The sequence below is a fragment of the Mustela nivalis genome (genome assembly GCF_964662115.1).
Source record: "Mustela nivalis genome assembly, chromosome: 17".
Lineage (NCBI taxonomy): Eukaryota > Metazoa > Chordata > Mammalia > Carnivora > Mustelidae > Mustela > Mustela nivalis.
Genome location: NC_139036.1, coordinates 25376609 through 25394440, shown reverse-complemented (window position 1 = coordinate 25394440; position 17832 = coordinate 25376609). Strand labels below are relative to the sequence as shown.

At 52.2% G+C, this 17832-nt stretch overlaps 2 protein-coding genes across 5 annotated transcripts; one reads left to right on the top strand and one right to left on the bottom strand.

The window, feature by feature from the left end:
• Nucleotides 1–1027: 1027 nt before the first annotated feature.
• On the top strand, nt 1028–9163 carry NLE1 (notchless homolog 1). 4 transcript variants are annotated; one of them, XR_014305074.1, is made up of 13 exons: nt 1028–1101; nt 1223–1366; nt 2338–2555; nt 3138–3217; nt 4014–4090; nt 4261–4358; nt 4667–4859; nt 5316–5451; nt 5599–5645; nt 6674–6793; nt 7896–8055; nt 8169–8239; nt 8854–9163. XR_014305074.1 is itself a non-coding variant. In XM_082708345.1 (13 exons), the coding sequence occupies exons 1-13, from the start codon at nt 1084–1086 to the stop codon at nt 8864–8866; spliced, it is 1458 nt and encodes a 485-aa protein (XP_082564471.1). In that variant the 5' UTR covers nt 1028–1083; the 3' UTR covers nt 8867–9163. The 4 variants fall into 4 exon arrangements, 2 of the variants coding, with proteins under 2 accessions (XP_082564471.1, XP_082564470.1); XM_082708345.1 differs by having other exon boundaries at nt 6674–6876; XM_082708344.1 differs by having other exon boundaries at nt 1053–1107; nt 6674–6876.
• Nucleotides 9164–10677: 1514 nt separating this feature from the next.
• On the bottom strand, nt 10678–17278 carry FNDC8 (fibronectin type III domain containing 8). Its single transcript, XM_082705866.1, has 4 exons — nt 16989–17278; nt 13562–13931; nt 11475–11711; nt 10678–10908 (listed from the first exon to the last, which is right to left on the bottom strand). The coding sequence occupies exons 1-4, from the start codon at nt 17195–17197 to the stop codon at nt 10756–10758; spliced, it is 969 nt and encodes a 322-aa protein (XP_082561992.1). The 5' UTR covers nt 17198–17278; the 3' UTR covers nt 10678–10755.
• Between the last annotated feature and the right edge of the window lie 554 nt (nt 17279–17832).

The following is a 17832-nucleotide window of genomic DNA, read 5'->3' as shown; positions in this document are numbered from 1 at the left end:
TACAAAGGCACTAATGCAAGAAGGGTCACGACTTGGAAGAACTAAGAAAAAGCCAAAAGAATTTGATCTTAAAGAGACAGCAGTGGCCGGAGAGGTAAATAAAGCTGAGTGGACCAACAGAAGAAGTTTGACCTTTATTCTGTTTGTAATGGGAACCACTGTAGGGTTTTAGGGTGGGGAGTGACAGTCCACATCGTTCGTCTGAAAAACGTCACTCTGGTTGCAATGTAGAGGAGTGGCAAGAGTAGAAGAGGCAAGAGTGGAAACAGGGAGGCAATTTAAGAGGCTATCGTAGGCAACGGTGGTGACTCAGCCCGGAGTGTGAGAGAGGAGATGGGGAGAACAGATTCGGAGCAGGTTAAGGAGGCCAGATTGACAAAGCTGGAGACTGCTGGGATGTGGGGAGAGCTCCAAGGAAGATCCAGGTTTCTGTTAAGAGCCCTCATGTTAGCGGGTTTCTGCCTCAGCTCATCTGTAGGGCTGGAGACAGAAGGGTTTTTGTGAGGGTTAACTGTGTTATACGTGTAAAGCACTGAGAACAATGCCTGACACGTTGCTATCATTCCCATCGTTGTTGCTATTGCTTTCGAGTGTTGAAAAATGTAGACACTTTTTGCTTTTGTCCTCAAGAATTACTAATTGATTTGATCCATTTGAAAAATAATGATGATTTCTGCCTTCCAGCCAACAGGCTCTGTCTGGTTTTGTAAGCCGTCCCTGCAAGGTTGCTGCTGCCAAGAGCCAAGCCAATTCAGTCTTCTGCCATTTCCTGTCTCTGAGTTTGGGGAAAATCAATTAATTTCCTCATATGTGGAGTGGGGCAAGAATCCCTGTTCTACAGAGACAAAAGGCCGTTTGTATCCTGCATGGCACTGGGAGCGACTGAATGGGGCGACTACCACCTGTCCAAGGGGAGGTTGCGGAGCGGGGTACCGGACGCATCCACCGCCACGCCGGGCAAGGCACGGCTTGCACTTCCCCTCCGCCACACCAGAGGGCGATGTCGCGGGCTGCCGCGCCGCCCGACCCCAGGGGCGGCGCTCCGTCCCGCCGGAGTGTTTCTCCTCCACGTGGGGACGCGGGATGGCGGCCGCTGCGGCGGTGGGTGTGCGTGAGTGCGGGCGGGGGCGCTCAGCTCCAGGGTCCCCAAGGCCGGAGGGAGGCGGCAGTGGGGGCTTTCCGGTCGGGCGGTGTGGCTGACCCCCCGCACTTGTGGGCGCAGGACGAGGCGGCGGCGGGCGACGTGCAGCGGCTGCTGGTGCAGTTCCAGGATGAAGGCGGGCAGGTGCTGGGCTCCCCGTTCGACGTGCCGGTGGACATCACCCCGGACAAGCTCCAGCTCGTGTGCAACGCGCTGCTGGCCCAGGTGAGCGGCGGCCGGGGCGGCCCCTCATTCCTCCGCTGGGCGGGCCGCCCTGCCCGAGTCCCGCCCGCAAGGGATCGGGAGACCCAAGGTCCGGGGTTCGGGGGTCCCACTGCTGAACGACAGTGGGTGAACCACCCTGGCGCCTCGTCCGTGGCAGGGCCGCCTACTTCGGGGGAGGATCAGGAGATCTAATCTAATTAGTGTGACAGCGCTTTGCGCGCGGTCCGGCAGGGTCCATCTGGGGAGAGAGATCGCATTTTGAACGCAGTGGGTGCATCGTCTGATTCCACTCCGTAGCTCCTCGTTAATATCCCCCATTTTACAGGGTGGCCGGGAGGCATTCAGTGATTTGTACGGTGCCACGCAGTAGGTGGTGGATTTGGAAATGGAACCCAAATGTCAGATTCACAACCCTTGCTCTTCTAAGCCAGAGTTTATCAAAATGCTGCCCTCCGGTGGGTCTAGGGGCTTAAAAAACACAGTAACGGACTCCACCCCGGATTTACTACACCGGGACTCTGGGGGTAAAGCGCAGTCTGCATTTTCAACCAGTTTTTTTGGATGCTTCTTAACACATTGTAGGGCATAGTGTGGTGATTTAGAAAACGCTGTGTAATCCTGTATATTAACGCTAATTAAGGACTTTCTTTCTGAAGCACTTGAACTAGTCATTAGCAGTAGGACATTGGACTAATTACCTGTAGCTGCTCTGAGCCTCAGTTTTCTCATCTGTCAGGTGGGAATATTGATGCCTACCTCTCCCGGTTATTATAAGATAAAGATAAAGAATTTTAAAGTACTATGTAATTGTCCTGCATTTAGTCTTTGAGGATGAAAAAGGCCTTGCTCAGTGGGCATGGTGGGGGGTATCCCAAACAGAAAATAGTAAAGCTTCACCAGCCCACAGCTCCGTGGGGAGAGCTGCTGCCTATCCTTTGATGGAGGAGTTGCCCTTTGTCATTGCCCTCCAGGAAGATCCCCTGCCACTGGCTTTCTATGTCCACGATGCTGAGATCATCTCGTCACTGGGGAAGACGCTGGAGTCACAGGCAGTGGAGACAGAGAAGGTCCTTGACATCATCTACCAGCCACAGGCCATCTTCAGGGTCCGTGCTGTGACCCGTTGCACCAGCTCTTTGGAAGGTCACAGCGAGGCGGTCATTTCTGTGGCCTTCAGCCCCACAGGAAAGTAAGGACAGCTGCAGAATCATGGAGTGTGGGAGGGCAGCCTCAGGTTGGGGTGGGGAGGGTAGCTCCAAGTTAAAATCAATAGGCTGCCTATCAAAGACCTGAGCTCAGGGTACAAATTGCAAGTAAGGGACATCCCCGGTGGGGTTTGGTCTTAAAGGACACCCACCTTGGAAGAGATCCTTCCTGGACTTGATCTCAGGAGAGCTGAGTTGCAAACTCCCTAGCTGTGGGACCCAGACAAGCCACTTTCTAACTTAATTCATCATCTGTGAAACTTGAGTTTCTTTGTTTTTTGCAATTGTACGAGGATAATGAGAAGCTTCAAACCTGGTTATAGCAATGGCCGTTCCTTTTAGAAAGGAAGAGGAGAGAAATGGCCGCCTGGGGTCTTCTCCAAGATGGTATCAGTGTTACATTTCTCCTTCTTGGGGGAGAGAGAAAAGTCCAGCCCCAGATTCTATGCCCAGAAGACAGTTGACTAGGGAGCAGAAACTCACATACTCACAAACTCAGTGTTCTGGTGTAGGCCTTACCCCTTGTCCCCACTGCAGAGATGAGGTGGCCTCTCTTCTTCCCCCAGGTACCTGGCCAGTGGCTCCGGAGACACCACTGTGCGCTTCTGGGATCTCAGCACCGAGACACCGCATTTCACATGCCAGGGTCAGTACGCAATTAGCTATGTAGGGAGTCTTAACCCACGGGTGGGTGTGGTTAGCCCTTTAGTTCCTGAGGAGGCCCGGAACTGATTCAGCCCCTTCATAGCCAGCTAGCAGCTGCCCGTTTCTAGGTAGAGACCGCCCCTTCTAGCCTGACCAGCCACGTGCAAACAAGCAGAGACTGGACCGGAGAAGCAGTGTGGGGTTGTGGGTTGTGCTGACAGCTAGTAGCAAGGAGAACCTGGCTTCATCCAACCTCTACCACAGTGGTTCTCAGACTTGACTGTGCATCAGAGTCAGCTGGGAGGCTTGTTAACATGCGATTGCTGGGCCCCAGCCCCAGAGTCTTGGTCTGTTTAGTTCTGAGATGCGGCCTGAGAATCTGCATGTCAGGGCCCCAGCTGGCACTGATGCTTCCGGTCACCACACGCTAGTTGGGTGACCTTGTGTGTGTAGGTCGTGCCTCCCAAGCTTCACTCTTGTCATCTGAAAAATTGGGGATCGTTCTTGCTGCATACCTTAGAGCTGTCACGAGAATTATAGAGGAGGACATGTGTGCAAATGCCTTATAGCATCTCTTGTGTAAGGAACTAATAGAAAGTGGAAATGCTCTTTCTGCAGCAGTTGCATGGCTTTAGCACTTGGAGTGGGTTCTCCCTTTGCCGAAAACCCTCTCTCATCTCTCCTTTGGTTCAACTGCTCATTTATTCTGGGACTAGTTGAGGAGGGTCAGGCACTGCTAAGCACAGGGAATAGAGACAGATTTGCTCCCTCCTTTCTCCCTCCCCCTGCTTTTCTAGGACACAGACACTGGGTGCTTAGCATATCTTGGTCCCCAGACGGCAAGAAGCTGGCCTCAGGCTGCAAGAATGGCCAGGTAGGTGGTGGTCAGGGTAACTGGGCAGGGACTCTGGACTCCGTTCCTAGTTGGGCCAAATCAGGTTCGGGGGTCCTCAGAGAAGGGTTGGTTGGGGGCAGTGAGTGGGGACCCCTGGTGGGCCCAGGGACATTTGGGGGAGGGCTATTCAGTAAGCTTCTGTCCTTCAGATTCTCCTGTGGGACCCAGGCACAGGGAAGCAGGTGGGCAGGCCCCTCGCCGGCCACAGCAAGTGGATCACAGGCCTGAGCTGGGAGCCCCTCCATGCGTAAGTGACACTGATGGAGTTGGGGGGGATGAGGAGCTTGGGGTTCAAAACTGTCCTCTCCCCTGCAGGGGCGAGACGGCCAGCCTGACGGACAGTAATGGCATGGGGGATGGTGGGGCAGGTGTTCTAAGCCTGTGTTGCTGCTTGAGAGGACCTGCTCGTTGTGGGGTCTGAGAGCTGCCTTGTAATGCAGCTTAATCATGGGTCAGGAAGCGGTCGCGTCATTGTCCTTGGCTTTCGAGCTAAGCGTGGGGAGGTGCTGTGGGCATTGCCAGGTCAGAAGTGAGGTCGCATTTCCTGCTTTCCAGGAACCCAGAGTGCCGCTACGTGGCCAGCAGCTCTAAGGATGGCAGCGTGCGGGTCTGGGATACAACTGTGGGCCGCTGTGAGCGCATCCTCACCGGGCACACGCAGTCAGTCACCTGTCTCCGGTGGGGAGGGGACGGTCTTCTCTACTCTGCCTCCCAGGACCGCACCATCAAAGTCTGGAGGGCTCATGATGTAAGAGCCGGCGTGGGGGAAGGAGGGTCCAGAACCCTTCCTGGGGAAATCTCAGGCCACAGGGTGCCAGGGCTGGAAGGCACGTTGGCCAGTAGGTCCTGTGGTTGGCGCTCATGAGAGTGGAGGTTCCAGTGTTCGTTAGCGCAGCCCAGATGTTCCCACTGCAGGAAGCCTGTCAGGAACCTGCAGTATCCCGTATCCCGGAGCCCATGTATTCTTACATCCTTCACTTCCTTCCCATGAAACATACTTGCAGAAATCGTGATCTGGCCCAGTACGCTCATTTTAGACATCAGGAGAGACTTGAGCCCAGAGGGGTGACTTGATCAGGATCACAGTGAATGAGGATCCTGATTCTGAGTCCCACATCACTGTCTCTGGGGCTAACCTGGGGGGACTGGTTCCCTAGGGTGGAGAGGGGTGGGAGCGTGTCTGATCTGACTCCCTCTGCCCTAGGGTGTGCTGTGCCGAACTCTGCAAGGCCACGGCCACTGGGTGAATACCATGGCGCTCAGCACTGACTACGCCCTGCGCACAGGAGCCTTTGAGCCAGCTGAGGCCTCAGTGAATGCCCAAGACCTCCAGGGGTCCTGTGAGTGGGCGGGGAGGGCTGCCTGGGAAGGAGCCGCTTCTCTGGCTTAGGGTGTGGGATTCAGACCTGGGCTGGAGTGTTTGCCATTGGCATGGGATTTTCTAATCGGCCTTCTCATCTCCTCTCCCCTTTGGTACCTGGCCACAGTGCAGGAGTTGAAGGACAGGGCTCAGAGGCGATACGACCTTGTGCGGGTGAGTGTTTGCTGGCCACCAGCATGCCTAGCTCTGTCCTCATCCTCCACGGGTCCCTGCAACGGTGCAGACACTCAGGCCCCTCCCCCCTTTGCTTTTCCAGAAAGTTTGTGATGATCCTAGTTTACACTCCTAAAATCCTAATACATAGAGATCATTTTAATCATTTTGTTTCATTTATTTGCTTATCTATTTATTACATTTTTTTTTTCCAAGATCTATTTATTTGAGAGAGGGAGCACTAGCACAAGTGGGGGTGGGAGGGGTGGAGAGGGAGAGAGAGAATCTCAAGCAGTCTTCCTGCTGATCATGGAGCCTGACACAGGGCTCGGTCCCACGATCCCAAGGTCATGACCTGAGCTAAAACCAAGAGTTGGGCACTCAACCAACTGAGCCACCCAAGCACCTCTCTTTTTTATTTTATTCAAAGTAACACATTTTATGTGCTCTAGGGAGCAAAGAACACAAAAAGGTAGATAGTGAAAGGGCCATGTGTGGCCCTTCCGTTTCTTCTAGATGCATTCTGTTTCCTTCCAGAGACTTCATACATATACATGCATACAAATCCACATTTAATAGACCTTTTTTGAGAGAGAGAGTGGGAGTGGCAGGGTTTGCAAAGAAGAGAGAGAATCTTAAGCAGGCTCCATGCCCAGCATGGAGCCCGTGTCGGGGCTCGATTCTGTGATCCTGACATCATGACCTGAACCGAAATCAAGAGTGGGACGCTTAACCAACGGAGCCATCCAGGTGCCCAAATCCTTCCCTTTTTTAAACACGCTATTCTGTACCTTGCTTTTTCTCATAATTATGTACAGTGATTAAAAATCATTCCATGTGCATAAAGCTTCCTTTTGCGGGGAGTGACTTGTCAGGGGCCCCAAGTGAGTCGGTAGCTGGCCAGGCCTCACTTCTCCTAATGCCAGCCTCTGTGCCAGTGTGGGGTCATCGGGGGTGTGTTTGCTGCTGAGGTGGGGCTCTCCTGTCTGAAGCAATGTCCAACACAGTGTGCTTTCTGCCTCCCCTAGGGCCAGGGCCCAGAGAGGCTGGTGTCTGGCTCAGACGACTTCACCTTGTTCCTGTGGTTCCCAGCAGAGGACAAGAAGCCCCTTGCACGGATGACGGGACACCAAGCCCTCATCAACCAGGTGCTCTTCTCCCCTGACTCCCGCATTGTCGCCAGCGCCTCCTTCGACAAGTCCATCAAACTGTGGGACGGCAGGACGGGCAAGTGAGTGGGGTGTGGGAAGGAAGAGGAAGGGCTCTAGTCTTCTGGAAGGAGCTTGGCTCTGCCACTTACTGGCTGTGTGGCTTTGGCAAGCATTTAGATATTCCGAGCCTCTGTTTCCTCTTTTGTTATATGAAGACCCCTACCTCTCAGCTTCATTACCAGAGTTAAGTGAGATGATATATTTAGAACTGGCAGTAAATGGGCACTGAAATGCTAGCTCCTTTTGTATCAAAGGAGAGAAATGACCTTAAGACGGCCAGGTGTGCGGCAGAAGTGCAGGTTTGGGGTGTAGTCATTTCCTGGGCCGCCTCCAAGTGTGGTCTGCACACCGGCGGCAGCATCCAGGAGCTCCATAGTAATGCCGGACCTCGGGCCCCAGCCCGACCTTGTGAATCAGCATCTGGATTTTCACAAGGTCACTGGGTGAGTCTGCTCCCATTAAAGTCTGAGAAGCACTGGTGTAATGAGGCACCATGGTCTTGAGGTGAACTAGATCAGAGGAGAGGCAAAGGCACAGGCAAGAAGAGAAAGGGGATGAGGGAGACCCTTGCTGGGGCCAGGGCCACACGGCAGCCCTTCTTTTTCAAGATAGGAAATGGACTCAGAGAGGCCTAATCTTGTCCAAATAGACGTAGCTAATCTGTATTGGTCAGAAAGCTCCAGGTGTGCCTGGCCCACTGTTATTCCATGCCACCTGCCAGCAGGCAGCTTGCGTTAGGGGCTGTCAGACAGAGGGACCAGCAGGTGGCTCCATTGGATTCTAAGTCCGGCAAAGTTGTGCAGGTACAGAGGCCTGGCAAGAGGCCCCCTAGAAGCAGCTCATTTGGGAAAGTTTTATACAATCTTTATGCCCTCGGTAATGATTACCCTGGGATAGGGGCTAGGCAGTGAGATTTTGTAAACATTCCCAGGTAATTCTCAATGTGCAACTAATGTTGAGAACCACTGCCGTCGGAATAGGGGCCCCTTCAGACAGGTTCGAAGACCTCATACCCGCCTTCCCCCTTTTCCTGGCCCAGGTACCTGGCTTCCCTGCGTGGCCATGTGGCCGCTGTGTACCAGATCGCATGGTCAGCCGACAGCCGGCTCCTGGTCAGCGGCAGCAGTGACAGCACACTGAAGGTGTGGGATGTGAAGGCCCAGAAGCTGGCTGCGGACCTGCCAGGCCACGCGGATGAGGTATGGCTGACCCTTATGAGCAGAAGTGGGGTGGGCGGTGGGGCTGAAGCCTGGCCCTTCTGCCCCCCACCCTCTTTACTGACCTGCCTCCCTCAACCCCCACCTCGGTTTAGGTATATGCTGTTGACTGGAGTCCGGATGGCCAGAGGGTGGCAAGTGGTGGAAAGGACAAATGCCTCCGGATGTGAGTGTGTGCTTGGCTCTCCTGCCCTCAAGTTGGTCACTCTCGACACCTTTCCCTTCTGGTGAATTCCGAGGGCTCTCCAGGGGCCAAAGACAGTGTGTGGTGCCAGGTTCTTTTGGTGGTTAAGAGGGCAGGTGCGGAATTCCCGGGAATATGGGAAACTCTGACGGTGCTCTCCGGGGGGCAGGCCCAGGGGCCCTCCAGTAGGAGGCGGTAGTTCTCACTTCCAGTCCTGGCTCTGGCTTTCACTGTGCAGTCTTGGAAAGTGTGCGGTTCACCTGCCTCATGGGAGTTGCCAAGCTTCAGCAGACAGGGCGATCAAAGATAGGTGAACGGCCTTGGGAAGCTGAAGCGTGTGTACTTGGAGAGAACTGTCGTTTGCCATTAGATGACCCTCGTGGACATACGAGCAGCCAGGCCCTGGGATGAGGCCTTGGCCAGGGCAGGCAGTGGGTACCTCACCTAACTTTGGGTAGCTGGAGCAGACATGATAGTGAGGCTTTTGATGACTGGGTGAACCACAGGCTCTCCCTGTCATGGGCTCCTGGGATTATCTGGCATCCTCCCTTCCCAAGATGAGACATACCATGCTCTTCCCTCCCCTCCTCCCACAGATGGAGAAGATGAAAAATCCCAAGTTCTTGGGGACCTCTACCTGCACTTGCCTCTCCAGCGGCTTGCCCCGACACAGACCAAAGGTCAACATGGTGACTCTGCTAATGAGCATGGCCTGCTGTCCTTGGAGCCGGAGAGCGGAGGTCCCGGGGGACTACCAGTGAGCTCAGCCCTTGGCCATCCCATCGCTGGTGGTGGGGGCCCGGCTATGGAGCCCTGCTGCTGCCCCTTCTCCTTTCCTAAATGTTCTTTCTATTCAGTGTCAGAGCCGAGATTCTGTGACCAAATAAATCGCTTCTATTTTGTGTACTCAAGTTGTGGTTCCTTGTCCTAGAATCCCAAGGCTCACCAGAGGACTATGCTACATCAGTTTGCCTAACCCCTCCCTCTGGGCTGCACCAAAACGCTACTAATGGGAAAGTTGCTTCTCTTCTCTCTCCTGTGCCTGCGAGGGAGAGGCCAGTTGAGGCAGGGAGACTGGCTGAAGCCGCAGGATGGTGGCCAGAGGAAAACAGCCTGCGCTGTCCGATATGGTAGATGCCAGCCACGTGCAACTGTCTCCGTTCCCCAGAGTCCCGGGTGGCTAGGAATGCAGTCCTGCGACGCTAGCATATGGCTGCTGGACAGCAGAGATCACACCACCTTCATCACCATGGGGTGATGTGCTCTCCTCCGCCCCCTCCCACACAGCACTCTCCTCGAGGTCCCACTGTGCAGTGAGCCCTGTGCTGGGCGCTCGGGGTACAGAGCGGAAGGTGACAGCTGTCCTGGGGGTCCCAGAGCGTGCAGGGGGCAGCGCTGCAGCAGCAGTGGGTGTGGTGGGAGAGGGGACCATGATTCTTTGGCCTAGGAGGGCTTTCACGGAATGGAGGGAATCCCACCGGATGTCCTCAGACTTGACCAGAACCTTGCCTTGCAAGCATCCTGCCTCTACTTTCTCCTGTTTCGATGCTCAGGCAATCTGCTCAGGGTGAATTTCAAAATGACCTTGAACAGTCTACTCAGGGTCATGGCCATGGTGTTTCTAATCTCCCTCCCCCCACCATGCTCTCAGGTCTGGCTGCGTCTCAGTCTCCACCTGGCACAGAGGTCTCCGCACTGGGGCGCACAAAGGGCAAAGGGCGGGTGCTGACTGCCGAGTTCCTACCCTGCATGGGCCCTTGCTCTGCGGTGCGCTCATGGGAGCCTCGTGGTAACCCTGCCGTTGTGCTTGTAGGGTTCTCGCATCCCTGAGACAGCCTGGGGAGCTTAAATGGTTTGTCCATGCCCTCACATCCAGGAAGAACCAGGAGGAAATCAGGTTGCACCCCCAAACTGTGCACTTTGCACCCGTGCTTCCCGAGCCCAGGTCTGGTGTGGACAAGCTAGACTGCCACCACCTCTCTCCAGCATGGCCGTTTGTCCCGGTCTTTGAGTAACATCTGTTCTTGCACAGGGCAAGGGGTGGTGTTGGCAGAACCAAACAGTAGGTGAGGATAAGAGCCCGCTGCCCGGCCACCCTTGTGTTCTGTGTCCCTTAATCCCAAGCTGGACTTCCAGTCCAGAAGCCAGGAGGGTGGATGGCAGCCAGCCCTACTGTCGGCATGAAGCAGAACTCAGGGTGCTGGGTGGCCTGCAGTGCTTTAATGAGGGATCTGGACCCAGTCCAAATCTGGGGAAGGGACGCCTAGTGGCTGTGGGCAGTGGCTGACCTGACCTGGCCTCTGACGTCTCCAGGTGAGTGGAGCTCCTGTCTAGCCTTGGCCCCAACCCAGGGGTGGAGTTTGGGGACCACCGCCACCAAGCCCCAGGCGGGCTGGTCAGCAGTTCCCTAGCATGGTGTTGGTGGTCCCATTTCACGATTCTGGTTCCTGAGAGCCCTGGGCTGAAGCTGAAGGTAGGCGCGGGGCTTCCTGGGGCCCTTAGTAGGGAAACAGGTATTCCAGATCTTCGAGCTTCCGCATGTCCTCCAGCCCAAGGGACACGGTTTTCCTCTGGGGTTCCTTGCGCTGCACGGTGATCTGGATAGGGTTGTTCTCAGGGAAGCTGTTCAAGTCAGTGGCCACGGTTGCAAACTGGAATAAAACAAAACTCCTCAAGATTCCTTCCCAGACCTGACCCTGGCTCAGCTCTTTGTTGGCCCAAATGGGGTCTTGGTGAGCCTTACCACCTGCTCATGGATCCCTACAAGGGTGTGAACCTGTGCCTTCCCTATTATGTGAGGTTTCCAGCCCCAGGGCTGGAAGCCCCCACCCCCACGCCCCTGCCCACCTCCCTTCCCTTCTTTGTCCCCCTTTCACCTCTGCCCTTTGTTTCCCTCAATGTCCTTCACTCCCTGGCCTGCTCTCAAGTCTTGGTACTGAGTTGAAGAATCCCAGAGCTAACGGTGGAAGCTAAACATTAGAGAGAGGCTGGTGAATAGATTAGTTTGCATTCCCCAGGGGGCCCCAGAGGGGCTTAGTCCTTCCACCTCCTGGAGAAAGCAGCCTGGAATTCACACTCATTCTTCCAGGCAGAAAGACAGCCAGCAGGAAGATGAGCCCTGGGGTCATCAGGGTGTCCCCAAGCCTCCCAAACCCCTGGCTCAGACCTCTCTCCCCGCCTCCTCCACCCGCCCCGGCTCTCATCTCCCAGGGCTCACTTTGTAAGGCTTGCACCACTTCCCCACCCCGGCTGTGTTGGCGGCGCGGACAGTGAGGCAGTAAGTCGTGTTAGGCTTCAGCTCCATCAGCTTGACGGTGGTGCCCAAGATCTTGTTGAAGATCCACGGGCGATTCTTTGCCTTGGGTGGCTCATTGTCATGTGTCCTGGCCACCTCCTGCAACAGGACCTGGTAGAAACTGACCTGCTGCTTGCCTAGGGCATAGGTCCAGGAAATCTAGAGGAAGAGAGCCCCCCCAGACTTCTCATCAGACCTGCTCCAGGCTGTCCTCCCCTCCCTCCCAACCCCCCTGAGTGCCCCACTCCCATCCCCTGCCCCTCCCAGGGCTGACGCAGGGCTGATGGAAGGTGCAAGGGACTCCACGGCCCTGCAGCATAGGTGACTCCCTGGGCACCCCCACCCACTTCAGAGAGTATCCCCATCACATATTTCTTCTAGACTAGTTGAGAGGACCCTTAAAGTTCATCTTGTCTACGTTGCTCATTGCAGATGAGGTTACAAGCTCAGAGAGGACAAGTGGCTGGCCTGGGGTCACAGAATGCCAGATCCAAAGTTCAAACGGGTAGCTCCAGAGGCCACATACTTCGGGCTACGATAAGAGCTCAGGGAGTTTCTGTAACACTGCAGATTCCTGGCCCTGCTGCCTCCTGTCTGGTTTCCCATTCCCAGTTTCCCCTCCATCCAGGCCAGCGGGTCTCAAACTTGGGTGTGCATCAGGATATGCTAGAGGACTCAGTGAAACAGATTGCAGGCCCCCACAGTTTCTGATTTGATAGGCCCATCCACGGGGGAGGTGGAGGGGATGAGAATTTAAACTGCTAACATGTTGCGGTGTGGTGCTGATGCTGTTGGTGGTCTGAGAACCACACTTTAAGAGACACTGCTCCTCTGGGACTTCCAGATCTATCTTCTAAAATACAGCTCACTGGGGCACCTGGGTGTCTCAGTGGGTTAAAGCCTCTGTCTTCAGCTCAGGTCATGATCGAGCCCCACATTGGGGATCGAGCCCCACATTAGGCTTTCTGCTCAGTGGGGAGCCTGCTTCTCCACCACCCCGTCCCTCTCTGCCTGCCTCTCTGCCTACTTGTGATCTCTGTCAAATGAATAAATAAAATCTTTAAAAAATAATGAAAATAAAATACAGCTCAAATTCCATCCACCGACAGATACAAAGCTTTGCAAAAGCTGTTCTCTACCACTTACAGAAAAGTCTATAGTAGCCTAACAGTGCAGGACCTCTGAAAAAATGACTCTGGACTAATTTTCCCCTCTGTTCGCTGTCCTGGCCTCTAGAACAGTGCTATTCGGCCGGGGGCCCACAGTCCATTGGCCTCATCTGGGAGTTTGTTAGTGGTGCAGATTTGCAGGCCCCCAGGCAGACCTACTGAGTCAGAATATCCAGGGATGAGCCCCAGGAACCTCATTTTTTTTTTTTTAAGATTTTACCTATTTATTTGACAGACAAGGATCACAAGTAGGCAGAGACACAGGCAGAGAGGAGGAAGCAGGCCCCCTGCCGAGCAGAGAGCCCGGTATGGGGCTCGATCCCAGGACCCTGAGATCATGACCTGAGCCCAAGGCAGAGGATTAACCCACTGAGCCACCCAGGCGCCCCCCCCAGGAACCTCATTTTTAACAAGAAGTTTGGATCTGCAGGTACTGAATATCGTGAGAAGCCCCGGATTGAGACCTGAATGTTTGCTCCCACATTCTCACCCCTGTGAGGCGTTGCTCGTGTCAGCCCGTCCACGGAACACCATTCTCCCATCCCTGGACATTCACACCCTACCTCTGCGTCCCAGCTCAAATGTTACCAAAGCCACCAAGCGTATTCCTGCACCCAGAAATAATGTTTCTTTCCCTCTAAATTCCTGGTGACACTTGATCTGAGCTCTTCCTACAGCACTGTGCCCATTTGTGGCTAGCTCTGGAGGTCCTTAAAAACACAGCCTCACTCCGCAGGCAGTGAGTGGGTGTCTTCATACACCCTGTGGAGCTCAGCTCAGTGCCTAGCACATGGGGGCGGCTGGGGAGCCTGCGCCAAACGCACCTAGAGGGAAACATACCACAGCTGTGGAATCGCTGACGGTGTGTTCACAGATGAAGGGGGCCTCTGGCACGTCCATGACTATAGAGGACTCTGAGGGGGTCGAGGAGGTGTCCGTGTCCAGCTCAGGGTTGTCAAGGTCCAGCAGGCCCCCAGGGGCGATTTGAGATTTTGACTCGTGGGGGCAGAGGGCCAGGTCCCTATTTTCTAACTCCTTGGCCACCGAGGAGAAGCTGAGTTTGTTCAGCTCGCCCTCCAGCATCCCTGCGAAGAAGCTGCTGTTGGGCTGGGTCACAGCCAGTTTGATGGGATTCAGCAAGGTGGATGAGATGGGGGAGATGCTGGTGTCGTCAGAGCTGCATTCAGAGTCCTCCACTGGCATCGACTTCCTGAGTGGGAGGGAGACAGGTGAGCTCGCAGGAGGCTGCCGCCGCCCCGGCCCACAAAGCTGAGAAGCTCCCCGAGGGCCCTCCTTGCACCCTGCTCACCAAAATCCCCAGCTGCTTCTGAACCACTCAGAACATTCTTAGCACTCTGTAGCAAGGCATCAACCACCCCAGGGCACTTACTGAAAAAATGCAGATTCCCGGTCCCTGCCCCACTTTGGGATGGGACTAGGGAAGCTGCTAACGTATCTTTAATAAGGTCTTCAGACAAATTCTGAGCCCTGTATTCGGAGAACCACAATTTGAGAAATGGTGCTCAACCCTTAAGTCCTCCTTCCAAAGTGGGTGTACATAACCCCGGGGAAGTCCCAAGCCAGTCTAAGGGGAGTATGGAAAAATATCTGAAAGTATCTAAAAGAAAAATAATTAAACTTTACTTGTATTTACTTCTACTGTTTAAGAGTAATTACTAATTTATTTACTTAGGGGATGCCTGTGTGGCTCAGTCGGTTGAGCGGCTGCCTTCAGCTGGGGTCATGATCCCTGTGTCCTGGGATCGGGTCCCACATCGGGCTCCCTGCACAGTGGGGAGCCTGCTTCTCCCTCTGCCTCTCTTCCTGCCATTCTGCCTGCCTCTGTGCTCTCTCCAACAAATAAATAAAAATAAAATCTTTAATTTATTTACTTAGATTTTCTTTCTTTTTTTTTTAAGGTTTTATTTATTTGACAGAGATCACAAGTAGGCAGAGAGGCAGGCAGAGGGAGAGAAGCAGGCTCCCTGCTGAGCAGAGAGCCCGATTCAGGGCTCGATCCCAGGACCTGAGCACAAGGCAGAGGCTTAACCCACTCAGCCACCAAGGCGCCCCTACTTAGGTTTTCTGACATTTAACAATATTAATATGTAGCATGTAAAATTAATAATAGTACACGTAAGATTTACAAATATGGGGGTAAACACTCAAAAAACTTTTCTTTCCATCCAAACTTTGTTAAATTTTGAAATATTTTACACATATACAAGATAATCAAGAATAATATATTAGCAGATATAATATACTATACAGTATATATAACCATACAGTATAATACAATACAGTATACAGTATAATACACAGTATACAGTATACATATATACCACAGTATACAGTATAATAACTATACTATGCAGTATAACAGTATAATAACTATATAGCATAATATATACAATATAACATACACTATACAGTATAATATACATAGTTTACAGTATATACACTATACAGTATAATAACTGTATATATAACTTATATATAACATACACTATACAGTATAATAACTATATAGCACAGAGTATAACTATACAGTATAATATAATATACAGTATAACTGTATACAGTATAATAACTGTACACTATACAGTATACTACACAGTATACACTATACACTATACAATATAGTATAATATACTATACAGTATAATAACTATAATTAATAATACTATAATATATATATATAATATAATTATAATAATAATACCTCTTGGTCTCGAGGTTGTGGGCTCAAGCCCCATGCTGGGTGCAGAGATTACTTAAAAATAAAATTAAAAAAATAAATAAATAAAAATTTGGGGTGCCTGGGTGGCTCAGTTGGTTAAGCGTCTGCCTTTGACTCAGGTCATGATCCCAGGGTCCTGGGATCGAGTCCCACAGTGGGCTCCCTGCTCAGCAGGGAGCCTGCTTCTCCCTCTCCCTCTACCTGCCACCCCGCCTGCTTGTGCTTGCTCTCTCTCTTGTCAAACAAATAAATGAAATCTTCAAAAACTAATAACACCTTATTGTGTATTTGAAACTTGCTAAAAGATCTTAAAAGTTCGTATCACAAGAGGCAAATCTGTCACCATGAGTGGTGACAGATGGAAATGGAACTTATTGGGGCAATCACTTCACCACACACACACACACACACACACGCACGCACACATCAAATCATGTTATACACCTTCCAAGGATACAACGTTATGTGCCAACTGCATCTCAATAAAACTGGAAAAAATGAATATATGATAAAATGAGAAAATAAAGAATGAGATATTAAGCTTCCACTTAGCAACCATCCAATTTCAGAAGTAGACCTCACCAGCATAGCTAAAGCCCGCAGGACACTTCTGTCCCGCACATGACCACTCCACGGTAACCAGTACAGCACATTTCAGGTTTTGTGTTTATTATTATACCTGTGTCTCCATAGGTTTGTGAGCGATGTCTGCTATCCTTCAGCAACATCGATTTATTTTGCGTATTTTAAAACTTCATATAAATAAATGATATCACACATTGACCAGCAGCTTGCTTTTTTTTTACCCCATTGATCTTTAAAATTTTATTTATTTATTTATTTATAAAAAGATTTTATTTATTTATCTGACAGACAGAGATCACAAGTAGGCAGAGAGGCAGGCAGGGGAAGGGGGAGCAGGTTCCCTGCTGAGCAGAGAGCCTGATGCGGGGCTCGATCCCAGGACCCTGGGATCATGACCTGAGCCGAAGGCAGAGGCTTTAACCCACTGAGCCACCCAGGCTCCCCAAATTTTTATTTATTTTTTTAAAAAGATTTTATTTTTAAGTAATCTCTGCACCCAGCATGGGGCTTGAGCCCACAACCCGGAGACCAAGAGGCCCGCACTCCACCGACTGAACCAGCCAGGCACTCCAACATTGTTTGTACTGACACATGTAGCTTTGGTTCAGTCATTGTAACTGCTGTACATTTTTCATTACATGGATATTTGTATTTTTACCAATTCTTGGCTATTACAATGAAAAACCTTGTATGTGTTTTCTTTTTTTATTTAATTTATTTATTTACTGATAAAGTACAGAATCCAAAAATTTTGGCTTTCAGATCTTTTTTTTAACCTTGACCCAAAGTAAATACATATTTCCTACTATACTGAACATGCACATAAAACTAAACCACGGGGCACGTGGGTGGCTCAGTCAGTTAAGCGGCCAACTCAAGCCCTTCTCCCCACCTCTACCCTCTGGCCTTAGAAAGGAGGATAGGACCAGACTTTTGTCTTACGATAGACTGATGGTATCTTCCTGCAAGAAGTTAACCAAACTGCCCCTTGCGGAAAGTGGGAGGCCTTTGGTAGTGACGGTCCTGTTCATAGACTTGGGGTTTGGAAAGGGCTTCGACAGTTGATCAAGTGCATTCAGAACGTTGAGGGTTTCCTTCTTCAGCATGGCTTCTTCCCCATCTCCCACTCTACATAGTGTCTCTGATGCCATCTTGTTTGTTTGGGACCACAGCCGTCACTACACAGCTGACAGGAAGCAGAGAGAAACCGGGGGCAGTGGACCCACCCTTAGTTAGCGTGGGATGGGGGTGCAATGAGCTGACTTCATAATCATCACCGAGTGTAACAATTAGGGGCCCGCCTCCCCCTTGGTCTGAAGCTGCTGCTGCCTAGAGCCAATGGCAGGAGTGGGGTATAAGGCACAGACTACAGCAACCCTTGGGCCCCTTCCAGTTCTGATGCTCTGTGGTTAACAGCAGCCCTGCCTCTTTCTGAAGATCTCAAAATGATTACCACCCGTCCCCCTGGGAGCTGCTGGGGAAGGAGGAGCAGGGTGGTGAGAGAAGGCTCCTGGGTGTGGTGGGAGGCGGCAGGGGCCCTGGGAAACAAGCGGGACTGAAATGGGTCTCTGGGAGTGGAGGACTTTGTCCCTAGGATGTTGAGGCTCTATATCCTGAAATCCTAGGCAGCAAACCCCCACTGTGTCCTAGGCAAAGGGAAAGTCCAGATGGCTCATGGGGTTCACAGGTCACATACAGCCAGGTTTTACTGCTAGAACTCAAAATGTGCCACATCCTCACCCCAAGTGTTTTCATGTGTTGAGTGACAATGGTGGGTGCCGCAGAG